This window comes from Streptopelia decaocto, assembly GCF_964273445.1.
Source record: "Streptopelia decaocto genome assembly, chromosome: 6".
NCBI classification, from domain to species: domain Eukaryota; kingdom Metazoa; phylum Chordata; class Aves; order Columbiformes; family Columbidae; genus Streptopelia; species Streptopelia decaocto.
Window position 1 is genome coordinate 6,859,987 of NC_138660.1, and position 17,487 is coordinate 6,877,473.

General features: G+C 46.6%; 1 protein-coding gene across 4 annotated transcripts in view; it reads left to right on the plus strand.

The window, feature by feature from the left end:
- TP63 (tumor protein p63) overlaps positions 1 to 17,487 on the plus strand; it is a 106,379-nt gene that overhangs the window by 17,797 nt on the left and 71,095 nt on the right. For 3 of the 4 annotated variants that reach the window (XM_082055239.1, XM_082055240.1, XM_082055242.1), the window contains exons 2-3: positions 2,456 to 2,584; positions 3,304 to 3,436. In XM_082055239.1, coding sequence (XP_081911365.1) covers positions 2,456 to 2,584; positions 3,304 to 3,436 — 262 coding nt within the window. Of the gene's footprint in view, positions 1 to 2,455; positions 2,585 to 3,303; positions 3,437 to 6,501; positions 6,617 to 17,487 lie in introns of those variants that run through there. The other variant, XM_082055241.1, reaches the window with a different exon arrangement.

Consider the following 17,487-nt stretch of genomic DNA (forward strand, 5'->3'; position numbering starts at 1 on the left):
TAAAGATGACACAGCTGGAAAACTCCTCTCTGGAGAAATTTGGAGTTGTGTGTTTGGTACAGGGATGCAGGGGTTGTGTCTTGAAGTTGTGTGACTCTTTCCAACAGCTTTGCTGGCTTCACATGTGTGGAATAACAAACCTGTTTTTATCAGACCGTGCAGCTAATATCCATCTTCTCCTGCGCTGCAGGGTGTGGGCGCTGTGAAGAGTGTTTGGTTGGGGTAGGTTTACATGAAGCAACTTCTGCTTTGCTGCTGAATGGGACCACAAGGGCTGAACTGATTGCTTTGCCTTCTTGTGACCCAGGACTTTGTGCAGCTGTGAACCAAAGCTGGGACATGTCATGGCATGCAGGAACCTCATCACACTGAGACTTCTTGAAGGAAAGAAGGTCTCTGAGGAAATGCCTGGGTTTGGTGAAGTTAGTTCTTGTGTACCTAGTAATGAGATGGTGTGGATGGTTGTCACTACCTTTGGACTTAATTAGTTAAAAGTGGTTTTTTTTAAGTCAAGGGCAGTTGTGATAACCAGCAGATAACTGTTACAAGTGAACGCTTCAGTGATTTGGGAGAACCCATTGTGGGGTTTCTCTGCCTGTTCCTGGGAGGTCAGAACTGGGTGCAGGGTATGAAGAAGTGCTTGGGGTCTGTGGATTTAGTGGCAGAGTGGGTTGGGCAGCATGCATGCCCTATTGCTCCCCTCCAAAGCTCACAGTAGCATTGGTTCCCATCTTACATAGCAGGCTTTAGGCCAGATCTGTTGTTCTGGGTTTCAATATGGCACTCTTGAAAGTGCCTTACCAGACTGAAAGCTTGAAAGGAGTAATTTCTGATACTTTGTGGGATAACTGCTGTTCTCTGAGGATTTGATAGCGTTTATTCACATGTAGTGTGGGTATGTGAGGCAGAGCTATTAGCTATGACAATTCTGAATTTTATTTTTGTCTCTGGCTATTCATGAACTTTTAAAGGATGTTGGGCTTTTCTCTGCTCTGCTATTGCTCTGGGGGCCAAAACTGCTTTGATTTTTGTTAGCTTAGGAAAACTGTCTGCTCTTTTCAAAGACCATGTAGTTCTGTGGGCAGCACAGGTGAGGAAAGCCCTGCTTTTTGTAGACCAGAGTCATCCTCAAAACATAAGAGGCCACACAAATTCAGTAAAGAGAGCTAGATCCCTCTCTGACAGCATCCAGAAATAGATACTTCAGGATAATTTAGAGGAAAATAACAACTGTAGTGTGATCCTTCCTCTGAAACACTCTTAATTTTGACAGCTTAATAAATTAGGGTCTCCCATGCAGTTTGTTTAGACCATTGTGTTAAATAGCACCAAAATGTGCCAACCCAAATGTTAGTCCAGTTCTTTTTGGAATCCATTTATAGCCTTGGCTCCTTCCACAGCCGTTCTCCTGGCAGGGAGACCATTCACTTGCATTGTGCTGAAACAGCCCTTTAATATGAAAATTCTGCAGGGTGCCCCCATCCTTGTAGCAGGAAAGGCAGTCACCTGCCTTGTACTTTAATTAAGTTTTTGTCAACTACAAATATACTCAAAAAATTCCTCCCACTCCCCCTTACATCCATGCAGCCATTGAGTATTTTGACACGGGTATAAAAGCTGCTGTGTTTGAATTTAGAAATTGGCCAGTGGGATGAGAATGTGCAGCTGTGGAAGGCGCGAGTGCTCTGGCTTCGTCACTGCTCCTCTTGGGCCCACCTATTTCTGTGAGGCGTGTGGGAGCTTAAGGGGATAAAAATGGCCAAGGTAATTAGCAGGTCTGGTGGAAATCAGCCAGTTGGGCTCAGAAATTATTGGAGGTGAGAAGGCAGTAGACAAGCAGATACAATCCGATGTGATGGAACTTATGTCCATAGAAAATAAAGCAAAAAAGCAGCGTTTTTTTTTAAATATTATTCATTTTTTAAAAAAGAATACTTATTTTAGTCCAAGACTTCAGCTGCAGTGGTTGGGTATAGAAGTCACCTAAATCATCCAAGGTCATGCAATCTAGAGAGGCAACCAACCAGGGAGAGTGGAGTCACACACTCATTAGGTGTTCCACCTGCTGCAAAGATTACCTGTTTTATATGGAAAGTTGATTATTTGGGGATAAAGTGGAAAGTACTTGTGTTTTGTTGTTTTGTTTGTTTGTTTCCTCTGGGATTATTATGATTCAGCATCCCATCAGACTCTGAGGGGTATTTAACTTATTGGGAAGGGTGGCCAAATTCTCTCCCGTCTAAATACAGCATCTGCAGCAGTGTGGAATGTGTGTTGTACAGCTGTGAATGTTCCAGGCATTCAGTGTGTCTCGTTTTTCACACAATAGCTTCTATTTATGGGTTTTCATCAAGCTGGGCTCATGCATTCAACATATCTTTGTGTGTGTTTTCTTTTTTCTTTTTTTTTATTTCTTTTTTTTTTTTTTTTTTTTTTTTTGCTTTTGTTTTTTAAGGTTTGTAGAAACTCCGAGCCAATTCTCCTGGAAGGAGAGTTACTACCGATCAGCAATGTCCCAGAACTCGCAGCCCAGGGAATTCCTCAGTCCAGAGGTGCTCCAGCATATCTGGGACTTCTTGGAACAGTAAGTGGAACCTATGAAAGAATGTGTTTTGGGACAGGACGCCTCTATTAGGCTGTTCAGGGGACAGATGTTGGGGTTTTTGGAGTCTTCTCTACCTGTTGATTAGAAGATGTGGGTGTGAGTCTGTGATGACTGACAGGTCTTGAGCTCTCAAGATGTTCTTCATCCAGGCTGTAGTAAACCGGAGCAGAGATCACCAGTGACACTGAGTCTCTTCAAGACCGTGGTTGCTGAACTGACTGCTTTCTAGCACACGATCACTTAAGGTGGATGGTTGGCATTTTCCCCCAAGAAAATGGGATCATTATTTTGTGTCCAGGCTGCATGTTTTCCTCCTTTGCTGATGCCAGGAAGGGAGAGGAGGTGGAGATGGTGCAGAGTTCACTCTGTCAGGCCTGTTGAATGAAATAGAACTGATTCTGTTGCTATGACTGATGCTGACACAGTTTCTACTATAAATCCTCCATGAGTTCTGTCTTTGTGATTTAACTCCTGTGCTCTTGCCTCTTTTTTAGCAAGTGAAATGTCCCTCCAGGCCCTTTTCTGTTAAGGGGCTGCTGTTAGCATAGTGGGTGATGAGGTTCGTTAGTAATTAATTACTCTGTCCTGAGACTTGTTCCTGGTCATGCCTAAGTTCTGGATGGCACCCTAGCACATTGGGAGTGGAGGAAAACACTTTGGCCAATTTTAACATTTTAACATTTCTCTGTTCTTTTCAGGCCAATATGCTCGGTTCAGCCTATCGATTTGAACTTCATCGATGGCCCATCTGAAAACGGCCCTACAAACAAAATAGAAATCAGCATGGACTGCGTCCGGGTGCAGGACACGGAGCTGAATGACCCAATGTGGGTGAGTAGTGAGAAGAAATCCCTTAAATTTAGAGGACTGATGAGATTTTGCAGGACATATTCATTCTGCATTGTGCTGGGACCATCTTCCCTGTCTTGGTGGAGGAGCTGTGGCCACCGCCTCTGACCATGGGAGTTCCTTCTCACTTTGCCTCTTCTGTCCCACTCGCAGAAGATGGTTGGGATGGTTGGGACCCTGGCTCTGCCAAGTACCGCTGGAGCTTCAGGATGTTCTTCACTGGGTTTTCTTTCTTGAAGGTCAGGTATGAATGACAACTTGGTTTCAGACCATGATTATTTTTTTTTCCTCCTGTCTCTAGGTAGACAAAGCCAGGTACTGTTTTTAACAAGTATTGGTCATGGGTGTCTCACCAGTATGGCTTGAGTCTGGAATGCAGATGAGGCACTGGTGGTTGCTGGTTCATTGCCTTTGGCACAAACCGACCATCTCTTTCTTAACAGTAGCTCTGGTGGAGAAGCCAGGTGCTATTCTTGCAGGCTGGAGCAGGAAGTATTTCAGGAGTCTGAGCTGTTCATGTCCTGTTTCTGTTCCTCCAGGATTTTGTGTACTTTGGGGTAAAAATCATGTGTGGTTTGAAATTGGTGTGGGTATCTGTACATTTTCTTGTTCCTCTGTGTTTGCATCCTGAGAAACCGTGGCAGTTAATTCCCTGGCTAGTCAGCCATCATTTTAATGTGCTCAAATGAAGGTGTGTTGGCCATCTGCATCCTGTCAGTGTTTGTAACCTGGAGGATCTCATCTGCAAGGGCAGAGCTCCCAGATCATGCTGATTGCAATCCCTAGTGCCAGGAGGTTTGACCAGTTGCTGTGTCTCTGGTCTGCCTGCTGGGGAGACCGTGGTGCTCTCTGCTTTCCTTGCAAGATTGCAAAGGCTAAAAAAAACACTTTGAGGTTGGGTATGCGCTTGGCTAACATGGTGAAGCTACTCAAATGCACAAGGAGAGGTGACTGATGTCAAGTCTGCTTATCTTTTGATTCTGCATTTGGGTTGGCTGTAGGGGGGTGGTGTGCAGGCCTTCGGGGTCTGGGTCTGAAAGGCCGCTTCTCAGTGTTTTTCGCCTCTGTAGCACAGCTCCAGTAAAATGATGTTTCTTCAACAGCTAGTCCAAAAGAGTCTCCATGTCTAGAGCGGCTCCTACTTTTCAAATTAGTTGGTAATGTCCTGTTTGAACTAATTATGTCCTCTTAAAAATACAATCCCCAACAGTTTAAAGGTCAGCAGCAGAAACTCTGCTCTTTCCACAGCCAAACCAGGACTTGCTGCACCAAGTGCTAGCAAAGCCTCGCCATCTCCAGTTCCCCTAGGCTGTCTGCAGAGCACTATTGGAGGTGACAGCCTCGCTTGAGACCCTTGTTCAGTGTCTGTGGTGCAGTGAAACATCAGTGGAAAATCCATTCCCCTTGTCTTCTCTGAGCACTGCTGAAGGGAGCACTGGGGCTAGGAGAAGGCAGCAGGCAGACTTTGCTGTGCAGTTACTTCTTGCTTATGATGAGTTTGATCCCAGCCTTCCAGGAGGCATTTCTGAAGAGGCTGAGCTGCATGGTTACTTCTTTAAGATGTGTTTTTCACAGATACGAGAAGCTGAAGGGGGAGTGGGGAAATTCCATCCCATCCTCACCCTTACTGTAAGGCAGCAGCTTGGAGTACGTTAATGCATGTACATTAATAAACGTTCCAGTTTGTCTTCGGTGGAAGACAGCACCTTTGCTCAATTGAGAGCTGCACAAAAGCCTTTACAAAGCAAAATATGCATTGCAAACCTGTGCAAACAGCCTGTATTTTAAAAGGAGGAAAGCTCTTTTTACTCCCCTTACCACCACCACCACCTCCCTATAAATTTGCAAACATCCCTGACAGGTGACAACTCCCCCTTGCAGAGAAGTCTGTGTTTGCTTTGCTGTTTCTGGGGCTCACAGCGGCTGCAGCTTGTGTTGGCAGAGAATGTGTAGCCTGGGGCAAGGTGTTTGCTGTTTGTTGGCTTTAATCTGAAATACCTTACAACCCTCTTCCCCTCCAGCTTCTCTTTTCCTTTGGATAGCTTCGGGGCAAGAGCTCCCCTTGCACCTGTCTCTCCTGTAACCTCAGCCATGTCACTTCTAGACACGAGGTGCCACACGCGGCTGATTGCAGCACAGAGTTGAAGAGGGCAGATAAACACAAAGGAATGCAGCCGAAACAGAGGGGCCCTGGGAGATGAACAGTGAGATCAAGGCAGAGTGCTTTTTATTGTTAGATTTGTCTTAGCAAAAGAGCAAGGCCAGCTTTTCTCCAAAATGTACCACTGTGTGAGACTTAAATAAGCGCAACGCAATTAAGACTGACTTATTTAAAGCAATTGTTCTTATGTGGACTTTAAGGCAATCCCAACCAGCCTTTAAAATAAGCTCTGCACCTTCTTGCCATTTATGGCTGAAAAGTGAAACTTTCAGCCTTAAAATATGTCCATCCTTGATTCCAAGAGTTGTGTTGGTGAGAGCTGTGATTTTTTTTTAATTTAAATTTTAGGGGTACATTTGCTTGTTAACAACAGAGCTGGCAGTGGGGAAGGAGCTATATTTTTCACAGTAGTGCCGGAAAAAATTGTCCCACCGGTGGGCTGGAAAATAAGCATGAGTCCTGTCGTGCTGAACACCCACTAGTTGTGTTCATTGCCTTGAAAAGGCAACTATATAAGGAGGGAGCTGGAGGAAAATGTTGGGCGACAAAGAAACGCCTCTCATCTGAGCTACAGCTCCGTCTCTTGCTGAGCCAAGACTTTGAAGTTCTCATGCTCTTGTCTGGAAGGAAGAAATATTCTTCCTTTGTCCCATGTAAAAAAAGGGTAAGAGAAACTGGTGATCAGCACTACCTTGGGATGGAAAGAGCTGGAGGGGACAGGAAAGGAGTTTGTGGGTCTGGTGTGACATTAGACAGTCAGCAGCATTGACTACGTGCCTCGTGACTGGCTCTTTCACAATGTCCTGGGTGGCCTGTCCATGAGGCTGCTGCTGTGCCCCATCCACTCCCACAGCATTAACCACAGACAGGCTGGGAAATCCCAGCAGAGATCTGCCTTTTTGCACAGCCAGAGTGAGGGGCTGGTGGTCTCTGTGGGTGCAGAGAATGTTCAGTCTCTGCCATGGCCCTGGTGTGGGAAGGAGCAGCAGATGGCCACGAAGGTAAGCTGAATGTGTCTCCTTGTGGGCCACCTGCCACTTGTCAGGCTTCACCAAAGGTGGTCCTCAGCCTCCTCCCTGACTGAGGATGCAGCCAGCAACCATGGGGTCTTTGGGGTGGTGGCCATCTCCCTGCATTCAAGAGGAATGCTGGTGTCAAAGGCTGTGTCCTGTGATGCTAGAAACCAGGTGATGTTATATGATGATTTTCTTTTTTTTTTTTTTTTTTTTTTTGTGGCTGGTTAAGTGCTCTGGAGCTACAGAGAGGAGGGGTCTGGGGACTTCTCTCTAGGAACAAGCAACAACCCCTGCATTGCCCTGGAGCCCTCACCGTGTGCTGTCAGCCTGACATACCGGGTGCAAAATTGCTTTGCTTCGCCATCCCTCAGAAGTCCTTTAAAATGCTCACCGATGCTAAGAGATACTAGTCTGCACTCAAACAAAGCTGTTTTGGGCTAAGGACTACAGCAGGGCAGCATCCTGATAAAAGTGTTATTTGAGGGTTTTGCAGAGTCTGGAGGTCTCCTGCCACCATCCCAGCAGCATGTCCAGGGCTCAGGGGACTTTGCAGACAGGACCAGGAGTGCTGTCCCGAGTGATGGAGCAGCTCATCCCCCTCCCCCTGTACATACCTTCCTTTCATGCCCCTGAGCGAGCCGTCTTCCCGCAGCCCCTTGCCTAACCAGTTTAGTGGAATGCCTTTCCCCAGATAGTCGCTGTGGTTAGAGTTTTCTTAACCTGGATCCATCCCTCTCCACAAAAGGGAGAGAGAATTCCTTGCCTTTTTTTTTTTTGTTTTGTTAATATATTTGTCATTCCTCATCTTCTGCAAATCATCACAGGGATTTGCTGTGTGTGGCTTGGTTGGGCCATGCTGAGCTCCCTGTGGGGTGGGTTTCTGTCCTGGGGATTGGTGGTGCTGGTGCTTCAAACAGGACTGTGTCCTTTTTGGTTTGGGTCCTCAGCTTCATGGGCTGTGGGTGTCCCAAGCCTGGTGGCTGCACAAGTTTCGGAGTAGTTACATTTGTTTCATAGTTTTTAAAGTGATGGCTTCCGCTATGTAACTTTGCTGTTCTCCTTTATACACGGGGTGGTGGGGGGGGGCAGAAACTAGGCTGTAGGAGAGACTGGATGCAGCCCATGTAGGACATGGAGGTGTTGAAGCTCTCAGCCTCAGCCCTCATGCCAATGACACATCTTGGCATTGGTATTTGATGTTTTCTAATAGGAACAAGAAGCCTTCCCTGGGTTTAACCTGCTGCAGGCTCATGGAGGAGCCACCTCAGCTGCTTTGTGCAGAGTACCTGCCCATCCCACAGCCCAGTGAGATGCAGAGGACTGGGACTGAGGCCCCTGCAGAGCTGCCCTGGTTCAAGGTGGCCAGGGTAGCTGGTAGATCTCTTCTGTGTGCTCTCAGCCTTAGCACTATGTCAACCAGTTCAGTAGTTTGAATTTGGTGGCCATGAACTGAATTCCTGGGTCCCTGGGAGCCCATCACCTGTGCAAGCCGGGGACTGTGGTCATGATAAAACGAGCAAGAATATGACGGACAGACATAACAAAACCCAACCCACTGTCCAGAAGGATGTCTGTTGCATCCTATCCAATACTTCAATATTAAAGTGCAGGCTCTGATCTCTAACTTTTAATTGCTTGCTTAAAAGCGTTTTGGTGGGTCAGGAGAAGAAAACTTTACTCGCTGCAAGGTAATGGCTGAGGGTGCAGATGAAAGCTGGTTAAGGGGTGGTGGGACTGCAGGACAGGGAGGACATCCCTGTGTACTGACAGCAGGCCAGGGAGCTGGCGCGGTGCAGGGAGAGCTCTCGGTGCAGGGGCTGACTAATGCATGGAGTGTTCTTCCCGTGGCTCTGGCAGGTGCCACAGCCCTGCATATTTCTTTGGGAAATGGTTTTGCACCTGGAGGATAACGCTGATTTGATAAGTAGATGCTGCGAAGTGTGTCGTGTGGCTGGCTGTTTCCATGCCTAAGTATTCCCAGATTGACCATAGAAAGGAAGGAAGGACTTTGTACAGCACAGGGATGTGATCAAAGCTTTTATTGCTGTCTGGTTTGTGCTTGAGAGAGTTTGAAGCTTGCCAAGTTTCTCTTCTTTGCGGGTATTTGTTCGTTCCGTAGCTGTGCAAAGAAAGTTGAGATTATGCAAAGGCATTTCCATAATGAGCAAATGCATTATTCTGTTGGAAGTTTCCCTCCAGCACCTCTCATGTTTGCAGTTGAACTCATAAGCTCGGCTAATTTAGGCTTGGCTTTGTATTCCTGCTGACTGTTTAATCTTCTGCAGTGCAAGTCGCTCCAAATGATCTAATAATCACATTTAGGGCTGCGGGTCCAAATCCAGAAACGGTCAATTCTTTCAGATAAAGGCTGCACATAAGGAAGGCATTTGTACACTCTGGCCAAAGCCTGAAGACTTCTCTCATTCTGTGTGTAGTAAGGATCTAAAGATATATTTATGTTTCTCTAAAATAATTTTTCACTAGTTCCCTTTCCTGTGCTGTTTTGCTCTGGTTCTGGCTGCAGACCAGGGCTGGCTGCATTTCTTTTTGTAGGAATGCAGCCACTTGATGAGTATCATTACACCACATGTTTTATTTTTAATGCTACTTCCCTGAATTTTTGAAGAATATTGAAGAAAACCAATCTGTCTGCAGCACTATAATTCATTTTGGAAGCATGTTTAAAATTCCTTTACATATTTCTGCCCCTTTAGTATCTTACTTTACATTCATCTTGGGAAGGAATAAACTAATTTTAAGCTGAAAAGCACAAACGTACTGGAGAAGAGCCCTGTGTGATGGGATGTCTTGCATTTGTTCTGGCCTTGCTCTTCTGGAGGGCTGGCTTTAAATCCCAGGCTCATATTGCTACGAGCACTTGAGGTAGAAGAGTGTTGCAATTGCGACTCCTGTCATCTGCCTACATGCAAATACCTCCAAACAAAAGAAGCAGTTGCTTCAGAAAACATCTTCCCTGTGTAGCTGGGCCTGCCTCCAGAGGTTTCCATGGTGCTGCACGTGCTCCTTGCATAAGTATGGAGCAATAATGCATTAGTGCTTATTTTACGTCTTTAAAAGATCTGCACAAACAATTAAAAGGGATCTTGATCTTGGAGCAACAGACTCTAGGCATTTTTGCCTCTGGAGCAAGTTTAAGGTTTGTGATGTCTTGCTGGGTAGTTCACTGTGTTTCTATCTAATTGATAGGATCTTTTTTTTTTTTTTTCCTTAGACTATAAACACACTTAGCATATCATTTGTTGGGAACACTTTGATTGGGTTAGAGCCCTTAAGTGGTAAACCCCTTGGCAGCTGGCATTTCAGCAAGCCACAAAGCACAGTTTGAACACCAACAGAAGTGGAGTGGCCGTCCCCAAAGTTCACATTTCTCTGGACTTTTTTGTTTTTTATCCAAAATGGCAGCAGGAGGGAAATGAGGCCCTTCTGTCATGTTAGCTGGGAGAAGGGTGATGAATCAAGCTGTCCATTTCCAGCTGAATGAAAACCCTGCTGAGCTTTGTGGTACCTCTCACTTTGTGGAGTGAGATAGATGGAGGATGGAGAGCACGTCACAGCCCTGTTGCAAGCTGCAGCGCTGACCCTGCCTGGAGGAGTGACCAGACTCACAGGATGGTCCTTTCAGGATAAAAGAAAACTTGGGGTGCTTCCAGTGCTGTGCTCCGCTCCCCTTTCTTGTCCAACACTGTGGGGTGTAGCTTTTGTTTTTAATTGGGATTCTTACTTTGAAGAAAGCCTTATGCATCTAAAGTCTCGCTATATATGCTGCTTTGCGGTTCTGCAGATTCTGCCCACAGTCCTGTTAATGACTTTTTTTTTTTTCTCCCCAATATTTCATGAGGAACTTTTGAACTAGGTAATGTGTTCATTTGAATGTCTCTACCATCTGCTTTCCACCTCACTGTTGCTGATTTGATAGCATTGAAATTAATGAGGGAGTGAATTGTCAGGCAGTCACACAAAATCAAATCAATCTCTGAGACACAGATTAAGGAGCGGTTTGTGGCATTGGTTAGTTCGCTCACTGCTCAATGAACTCTTTGCTAACCAGCATGTGAATTTGCAGAGATTAATGAAAGATCAAAGGAGTTTTCAGTAATGTAAGTCACTGTAGAAGTGTGGATTTTTAATCTCCAGCTTGCTTAAACACAAGGAAAAGGTGCCCTGAAGCACTCTTCTTTCTCTCTGAGGACATGGATGGGTATGGTGGACCCCATGGTGATGTCCAAATTGGATTAAAATTAGACAAGTCAGAAACTAAAGTGATCAGTCTTCTGGGGAAGGTCTCTGGCCAAATAACTGAACTGGATGGCTCTTGCTGTACCAATGGTGGACACGTCATGTGAGAGCAGGTAGATGGCACCTGGACAAGACCAGCACTGAGAAATTAAATGTTTCTGCATAGTATGTGAGGAACAAACAGGCTCCCCATCTTCCTCCAAGTGTATGTTGTGGCCCAACACACCAGGACAATATAGGATAATGGTGATGCGCTCACATGACAAGCACGAACAGCCATCAGTTGCAGGGTCAGGGTTTAACCAGAGGTTTGGAAGACTATTCTCAAATTATTGCAAACTGATAACTTTTTAAATATTGGATTATTGTACAAGGGCTTGAGAGGGAGGGAGTTGGCAGTTTAGCAGAGGCTGGCTGGAAAGAGCTGCTGTGATTGTGCATTTATGAACAGTTGTGTGTTTTCTGAGAGCAATCTGTAGTTTATACAAGATAAGGGAAGAACAACACTTTTCCCTCAACTGCTTGTGCAAGAACAACCCTGGTCTGTCAACAGTTGCTCCTATCTTGTAATTTAAAACAAAGACTCTCTAATCTCTTGCTGTCTCCTGTTTTTTCCCTCTCCCTGGCCAGAGCCCTCTATCTCATTCTGGGGTGCAGGTTTGTGCCATCCCCCATCCCACCTGTAGCAGGAGGGATGGGGCCGTTTGTGCTGCTCAGGGGCAATTCTCAAGACTTTTTTTGTTTGATTTTTCTCTTAATTTTGCAAAATATTTTACATATGTCTTGGGAGAAGGTCAAGTGTTGAGCATCCAAAGGTTCTCATCAGGCAAAAATGCAGTTTGGAGTGACAAACCTCAACATTCAACAAGAGAGCTGAAAATGGCTGAGGCTTGAACCTCCAGAGTCCCCTAGTCATGTCTCTGTGCATTAGTATCTGCTGACCTGTGGTTTTGCACTCATCAGTAAAAAAGTGTCTGCTGGACAGTGGTTTTGGAGACTTTTCAGCTGCCTTGAAAAGACCTCTGTGTCCAAATGGTTATTTCTTTTTATCTCTAAGCATTTTTAATGGAAGCAACTGAGAGTCACTAGGGTACAGAAAAAGTGGAAAAAATAGATATAAGGAGCAGCAGGAATAAACAGACAACACCTTTGGATAAATTGTCTATATGTTCAGTGCCCACCCTGCATTGTACACTGGCTGCGGGCAGTGAGTCCCTGCTGGCACGTTAGTGGGAACGACCTCCCTTGATGGGGCTGGAGGGGTTTTGGTTGTGCATACGGTGGGGAAAGCGTGGGGACCTTGCATCATCTTGGCTGGAGAGCTGAATCTCTCCAGAGGAGTGTCTTGCTCTCTAATTAAATGGAGCTCGGCAGCCGGAGGGCAGAGTCCCCAGGGGTTCATGCGCCCTTCCTAAACCAATATTGCACAGCAGTTGTGAAGGGAACTGGTTTTGTTTCACAACTGCTTTCCACCTTCCCTCTCCCTGCTCCCCACACATAGTGTTATCTTTTGACATGATGCCATTAACTCGCTAATTAGCCCTAGGGGTGTTCTGGAGGAGATAACGAAGTTATAGGAGCTCAAATAAGCAGCGTGCGCAGATGTTTACTCAGGGTCGGAGGGCAAGGCTGTTGTGACGGGCGATGCCTTGGGGAGGCCATGCTCCTTGGGGAAGGAGAAGCTGACCTGTAACTGGGCTCTCTGTCTGCCCTTGTTGAGTCCATCCCTTTACCATGCAATTTTAAAATGGAGGGGGGGAAAATGCAAGTCCTTGGAAGAAGGGATTGATCCTAAGTACTAAACACCTGCAACCAGGGCACGTTTCTGGCTTAAAAGGTTCATACACCTGAGTGCTTTCCAAAGGAAGTTCTGGGCACCAGACCTGTCCCTGGGTCAGTGTTGGGGAAGCCAAGAGGGCATGGAATTTTTGCTCATGCATGCAACAGAGCAGTTAACCCTGTGAGAGCCAGGGGTGCTTGTCCCCCTTCTGAGTACGGATGAGCTGTACCTCCCATGCCGTGCTCGGAGCATCCTGCCCAGGATGCACACAAGGCTGCATTCAGTCACCAAGCAGGCAGATGCTGCCTTTCAGCAGGATCTCTCTTAATTTATTTGTTTTGTCTTGCTGTAGATAATTTTTTTTTTTTAAAGGGAAAGTCCCTGTTTCAGTATGTGCTGTGTTCTTTTTCCCCCTCTTCTTGTGGTTTTAACAGCAGAGACCAGCTCTGCATGAGTTTTCGAGAAGGGGGGGTGACTTCTACGTTTTTCATGTATTTTCCTTTAGCTCTTAAACCTGGCTGTCTGCTATTGTAGTTGATCAGGTCTGTCCCTGAAAAGTCTTCACTGGAAAGACTCCCAAAGACATTTGGCAGAAGCTTGTTTTTCAGCACTTATTCAGATGTAACAAACTAAAAACATATTGATATGTCTATGTAGTTCCCCCATTCCTTCCTGTTATCTCAGTCCTAATTTGTAAGCATTTCTGAGCTGAGGGAATGTCACAGTCCATGGTGACGCGGGGTTGATCTAGATGCTATTTTTATAAGAGTGGATTTATTTTTTTCTTTGATCTGCAGGAAATTCTGCATGAACCACCTAACGTGCAGGCAGGTGAGTGTACACACACACACACACACACACACACACACACACCCCCGCTACAAGAAATTACATAAACTCCAATTACCACTAGAGCTGTGGCAGTGAGATTTTAAATTGTTGTGATTTAGCACACTTACCTTGCATCCAGCAAGGGTTATTGAGAACTTTTGAGTGATACTGGTGAGAGAGGCTGGAACGAGCCGTATTAACAACACAGGGAAGGTGCATTCAAAGAACCTGAACCAGCAGTTTGACTTGGCTGATGCCTCATTTTGGAAACTTAGGGGTCCTGTTTGCGTATTATTTTGTTTTTCAGCATACCAGCAGGAGCCACAAAGCGTTGCCAGAAGGTCTCTAGAATATCTGAGTCAGACATGGGACAGTTGCAGCTGAAACTTTCAAATCTAGCTAGCAATTACTATTTTTAGTTTCCTACAGTATTGGAGGTAAATTGCTTTGAAGAGATTTCCTTTCCTGAGGCTGAGCTGCTTTTTCTTAAGTTCCATTGAACTGAGCATCCAAAGTGCGAAGTGCCAAGCTTTGCACAGATCCTGATGCTTTGGGTTTATTTCTTTATTTTCTAATTTGTTCTTTTCCTGTTCAGGGTGGGGGAGGAGCTTGCTGTACTAGAAGACTAAAGTTAAACTTAGTTCGTCTGGCCTCAATATGGAGTAATTCTTTTTAACATGTGAAAGGAAGACCTTTGCCTGAATCTATTTGCTTTTTCTGACTAGGCTAATTAGTATAATAAGGTATAATCTATCTGCAAGGTTTGTCTTGCTATGACTTTCAGCCATCACAGTTGCAACAGGACCGATGCTGGTGTTGCTCTTGGAGACCTGTCCAGAAGGCTCAGATGAATTATAACTATCATTGTCCCATCACTGAGAAGTGAGTGTGTAGTTTGTGGAGATGGGGGATGTCCCTTTGGTCTTGTGACTCAGCCATTTAAGCATATGCTATTTCAGGGAGTCAGGTTTCCCACTGAGAGCCTCTAAGAGATGCTGCCTTGCTGCTATTAGATTGTTGGAGATCCATCTATGTGAATTTTCACATCTTCAACAGGAGATGAATGAGGCTCCAGGAGCTTTTCTTTCTCATGGTAAGGCAGAAGGTTGACTGAACAAGCCCTTACTCTTTCCTTGTGCCATCACTGCCTGTATAAATACACAAGGCACGTCACCAGCCTGTGGGACAGAGGGAAGCATCTTGTGAAGGGAGTGCATTTAGGTCTGAAGCCAGTGGAACAAAGTTCAGAGCCCTGGGATAATGAGAGGGGCACGCTTGTGCCTGGGCTGCAGAGGTGGTGGTGGGTGCAGTGCCTCGTACGTGCTCTGTTACCTCCTGCCACCCCTGTCATGGTGGTGGCAGCTGCCTTTTTGTCACCTGTAGATGATTGATTTGCAAAAAGCCACTTCTCCAGCATCCACTTCAAGGTGACCGCACAGGCTAATTCCTCTGAAACACTGAGCCAGGTTGGGGCTGTGTGTACAGAGGGCAGGGATTTGTGCTGACATGTCAATTTATTCATGCTATATACACTTCTCCTCATGTTTGACATGCAGATCTCTGGATAAACTTCCACGAATCTCTGTGTAGTGCATCTGGGTGTTGCTTCACCCACAACCCCCTCCAGCCATCTGCGGGACAGAAGATAGCAGATACCCAACACAACAGTGCTGCATTAATGACTTGCAAAAGAAGGATCTTCTGAGTTTCATAGCACAGCTAGTAAAGAGGTTTTTGCAATTACTTGCTGAGTTTGAGAACCTATGTATGTATCTTCTCCTCCTCTTTTCTTCTTCTCCATAGATTTTTGAACTCGTGGGTCAGTATCAAAAACGTGACAGTATTCAAGGTTCAAAATGGTTCTCTGAGCACAGCGTAACTGTTCCTCCCTATTAGAGAACAGAAAATCTGCAAGTGATGTCCAGCTTGATGTCCAACTCTGTGCAGGCTTTGCAGTGGCGCTGCAAAGTCACCTGTTTGGTTAGCAGTGCTGTGGCTGCTCCCTGCAAACCTTGCCTGTATCTCAGTTAGTGCTTATGTGGCTTTTTGGCTTGTACCCATCTTCAGGTGAGATCAGGTAAATGCACCAGGTGTAGCCGTTGGTGTTAAGTGGTGCCAGGAAAGATGGAAATGAAGAGAAGGGGCTGCAGGAGTGGTCTGAGCTGTTCCTGTGATGTAGGAAATATGCTGTGTGCTCAGCAGGCTCTTGCTGGTAGTTCAGGAGTGCTGGAGGTGCACGTGGCCCCAACCTGAGCTGGGATGTTGCTGTTGGTGGTAAGTAGGGCTCTGTGCTCCTCCCTGCAGCCCATTCTTGGAAGCACCTCCTTGCATTGTGCTCAGTGAGGAGGAATCAGGAAGGTGCACTGGAAATGCTTGCAACCTTTTGCTCTTGTGCCCAGCAGTCCTCCGTGTAGCTGTGCTCACGGAGTTATGCCTAAATTTGACTCCTACCATGCTTCTCATGGCAAGGAACTGTTGTAGGGTAGGGAGAGCACCACAATCCTCTCTCTTCTCTGTTTGATCTGGTGTTGGCTTTTGTCTGCAGATGCCTTTGTCCCATTTTATTAGTGGCAGTTTTGTGAATATGCTGCCGGTCTCCAGTCTGGATCCAGAGTGGTGCGAGCACACAACGTCCTTTAATTCTCAGATTGCCAGGAAGTCACTGGTGGCTCCTTCTGCTGCCATGTGTTGGGCACGGCAGGCCAGAGAGCCGTTAGCACCCTGAGCAGCACAGCCTCCTTGCTTTCATCTCCCGGTGAACCCGGGGTCCCCTCCCTGTGTGTCCAGAGAAACTGGGGTTAAACAATACCCAAAGGCGATGGAGGCAGCGTGGCAGGAGCAGCACCAGCTCGGGGGCGGACACTTGGCTGCAGGGACGTGCTGGGGCCCCGGGTGGGTTTCAGCCCTGCGGGTGGGACCGCTCTGTCCCTCGCAAAGCGCCCGGGGGTCGCTCGCTCGCCCTCGCGGCGGGAGGTCCCGGTGTTGGCAGCGAGCGCTCGCAGCCCGTGCGGGTACTCGGCAATTAAGCCCCGGTCTGCCGCACCGCAGCTCCTCAAATAAAAGTCTGGAGCGCTGTCATTAGGCTAAAAGGGCAGGCGGCCGCGCTCTGATCTGGATGTTTGGTTTCCTCTCTTCCCCACCACCCCTTTAAAAAGGTGTTTGGTTTCCCCTTGCTCGACGGCGCTTGTCCCGCTGTTTGGGAGCAGGCGAAACGAGCTGCCTTTTGTTCTCGCCGTGCCCCCAGCTCTCCCGGCGGGACAGCGGCGGCCCCTTCCCGCCGGGCCCGGCCCAGGGCTCCGGGGCAGCCCGGTCCCCGCACCGCCCGCCCTCTGCGGGGTCAGCGCTGGGGACACCGGCGTGATTTTGCTCGTTCGGAGTGAAATCTCAGCGGGGCCGTCCTGACCTGCCCTGTCTGCTCTCGTGTTTTCCCTCAGACCGAGTCTCGGCTAAGTGCTTTCCCTTCCTGTCTTTTTAAAATCTTTAGTTTGCTGTGGGCACGGTGTCCAGGTGGTTTTTACTGAGCAGTACCCAACAACTTCTTCCATATATTAATTCAAAATCATGAGTCTCTTTGTTGCCTTTTATATTTTTTTTAATATTTCCTGTTTTAATCGAGATTATTTTAGGGTTTATTACTGTGGCGTGAGTTAGAAGCAGTTGCAAAGGAGGGGAAAAAACATAAGCATAAGTGATGTCCTGCAAGCACAAAAGACCCGTTGGCTGTGAGCATGGGTGAGAACACACAGATGACAGAGCATGTAGCTGGATTATGTTGCGTGAAACAGTGATTGCTTCTCAGAAAGCTCCTTGTGTGTGGTTGTTTGTTTAGGTTTTTTGTTTGCTTTGTGTTTTTTTTTTGTTTGTTTGTTTTTTTGTCCAAAACCTGTGTGCTGCAGCAGCCAGAGGCTCAGCCATTGTTACTGCACTGCTGATCTTGAATGTCTCATCTCAGTCTCTTCCTGAACGTTTTGGGCTTTGGTAGCAGCAA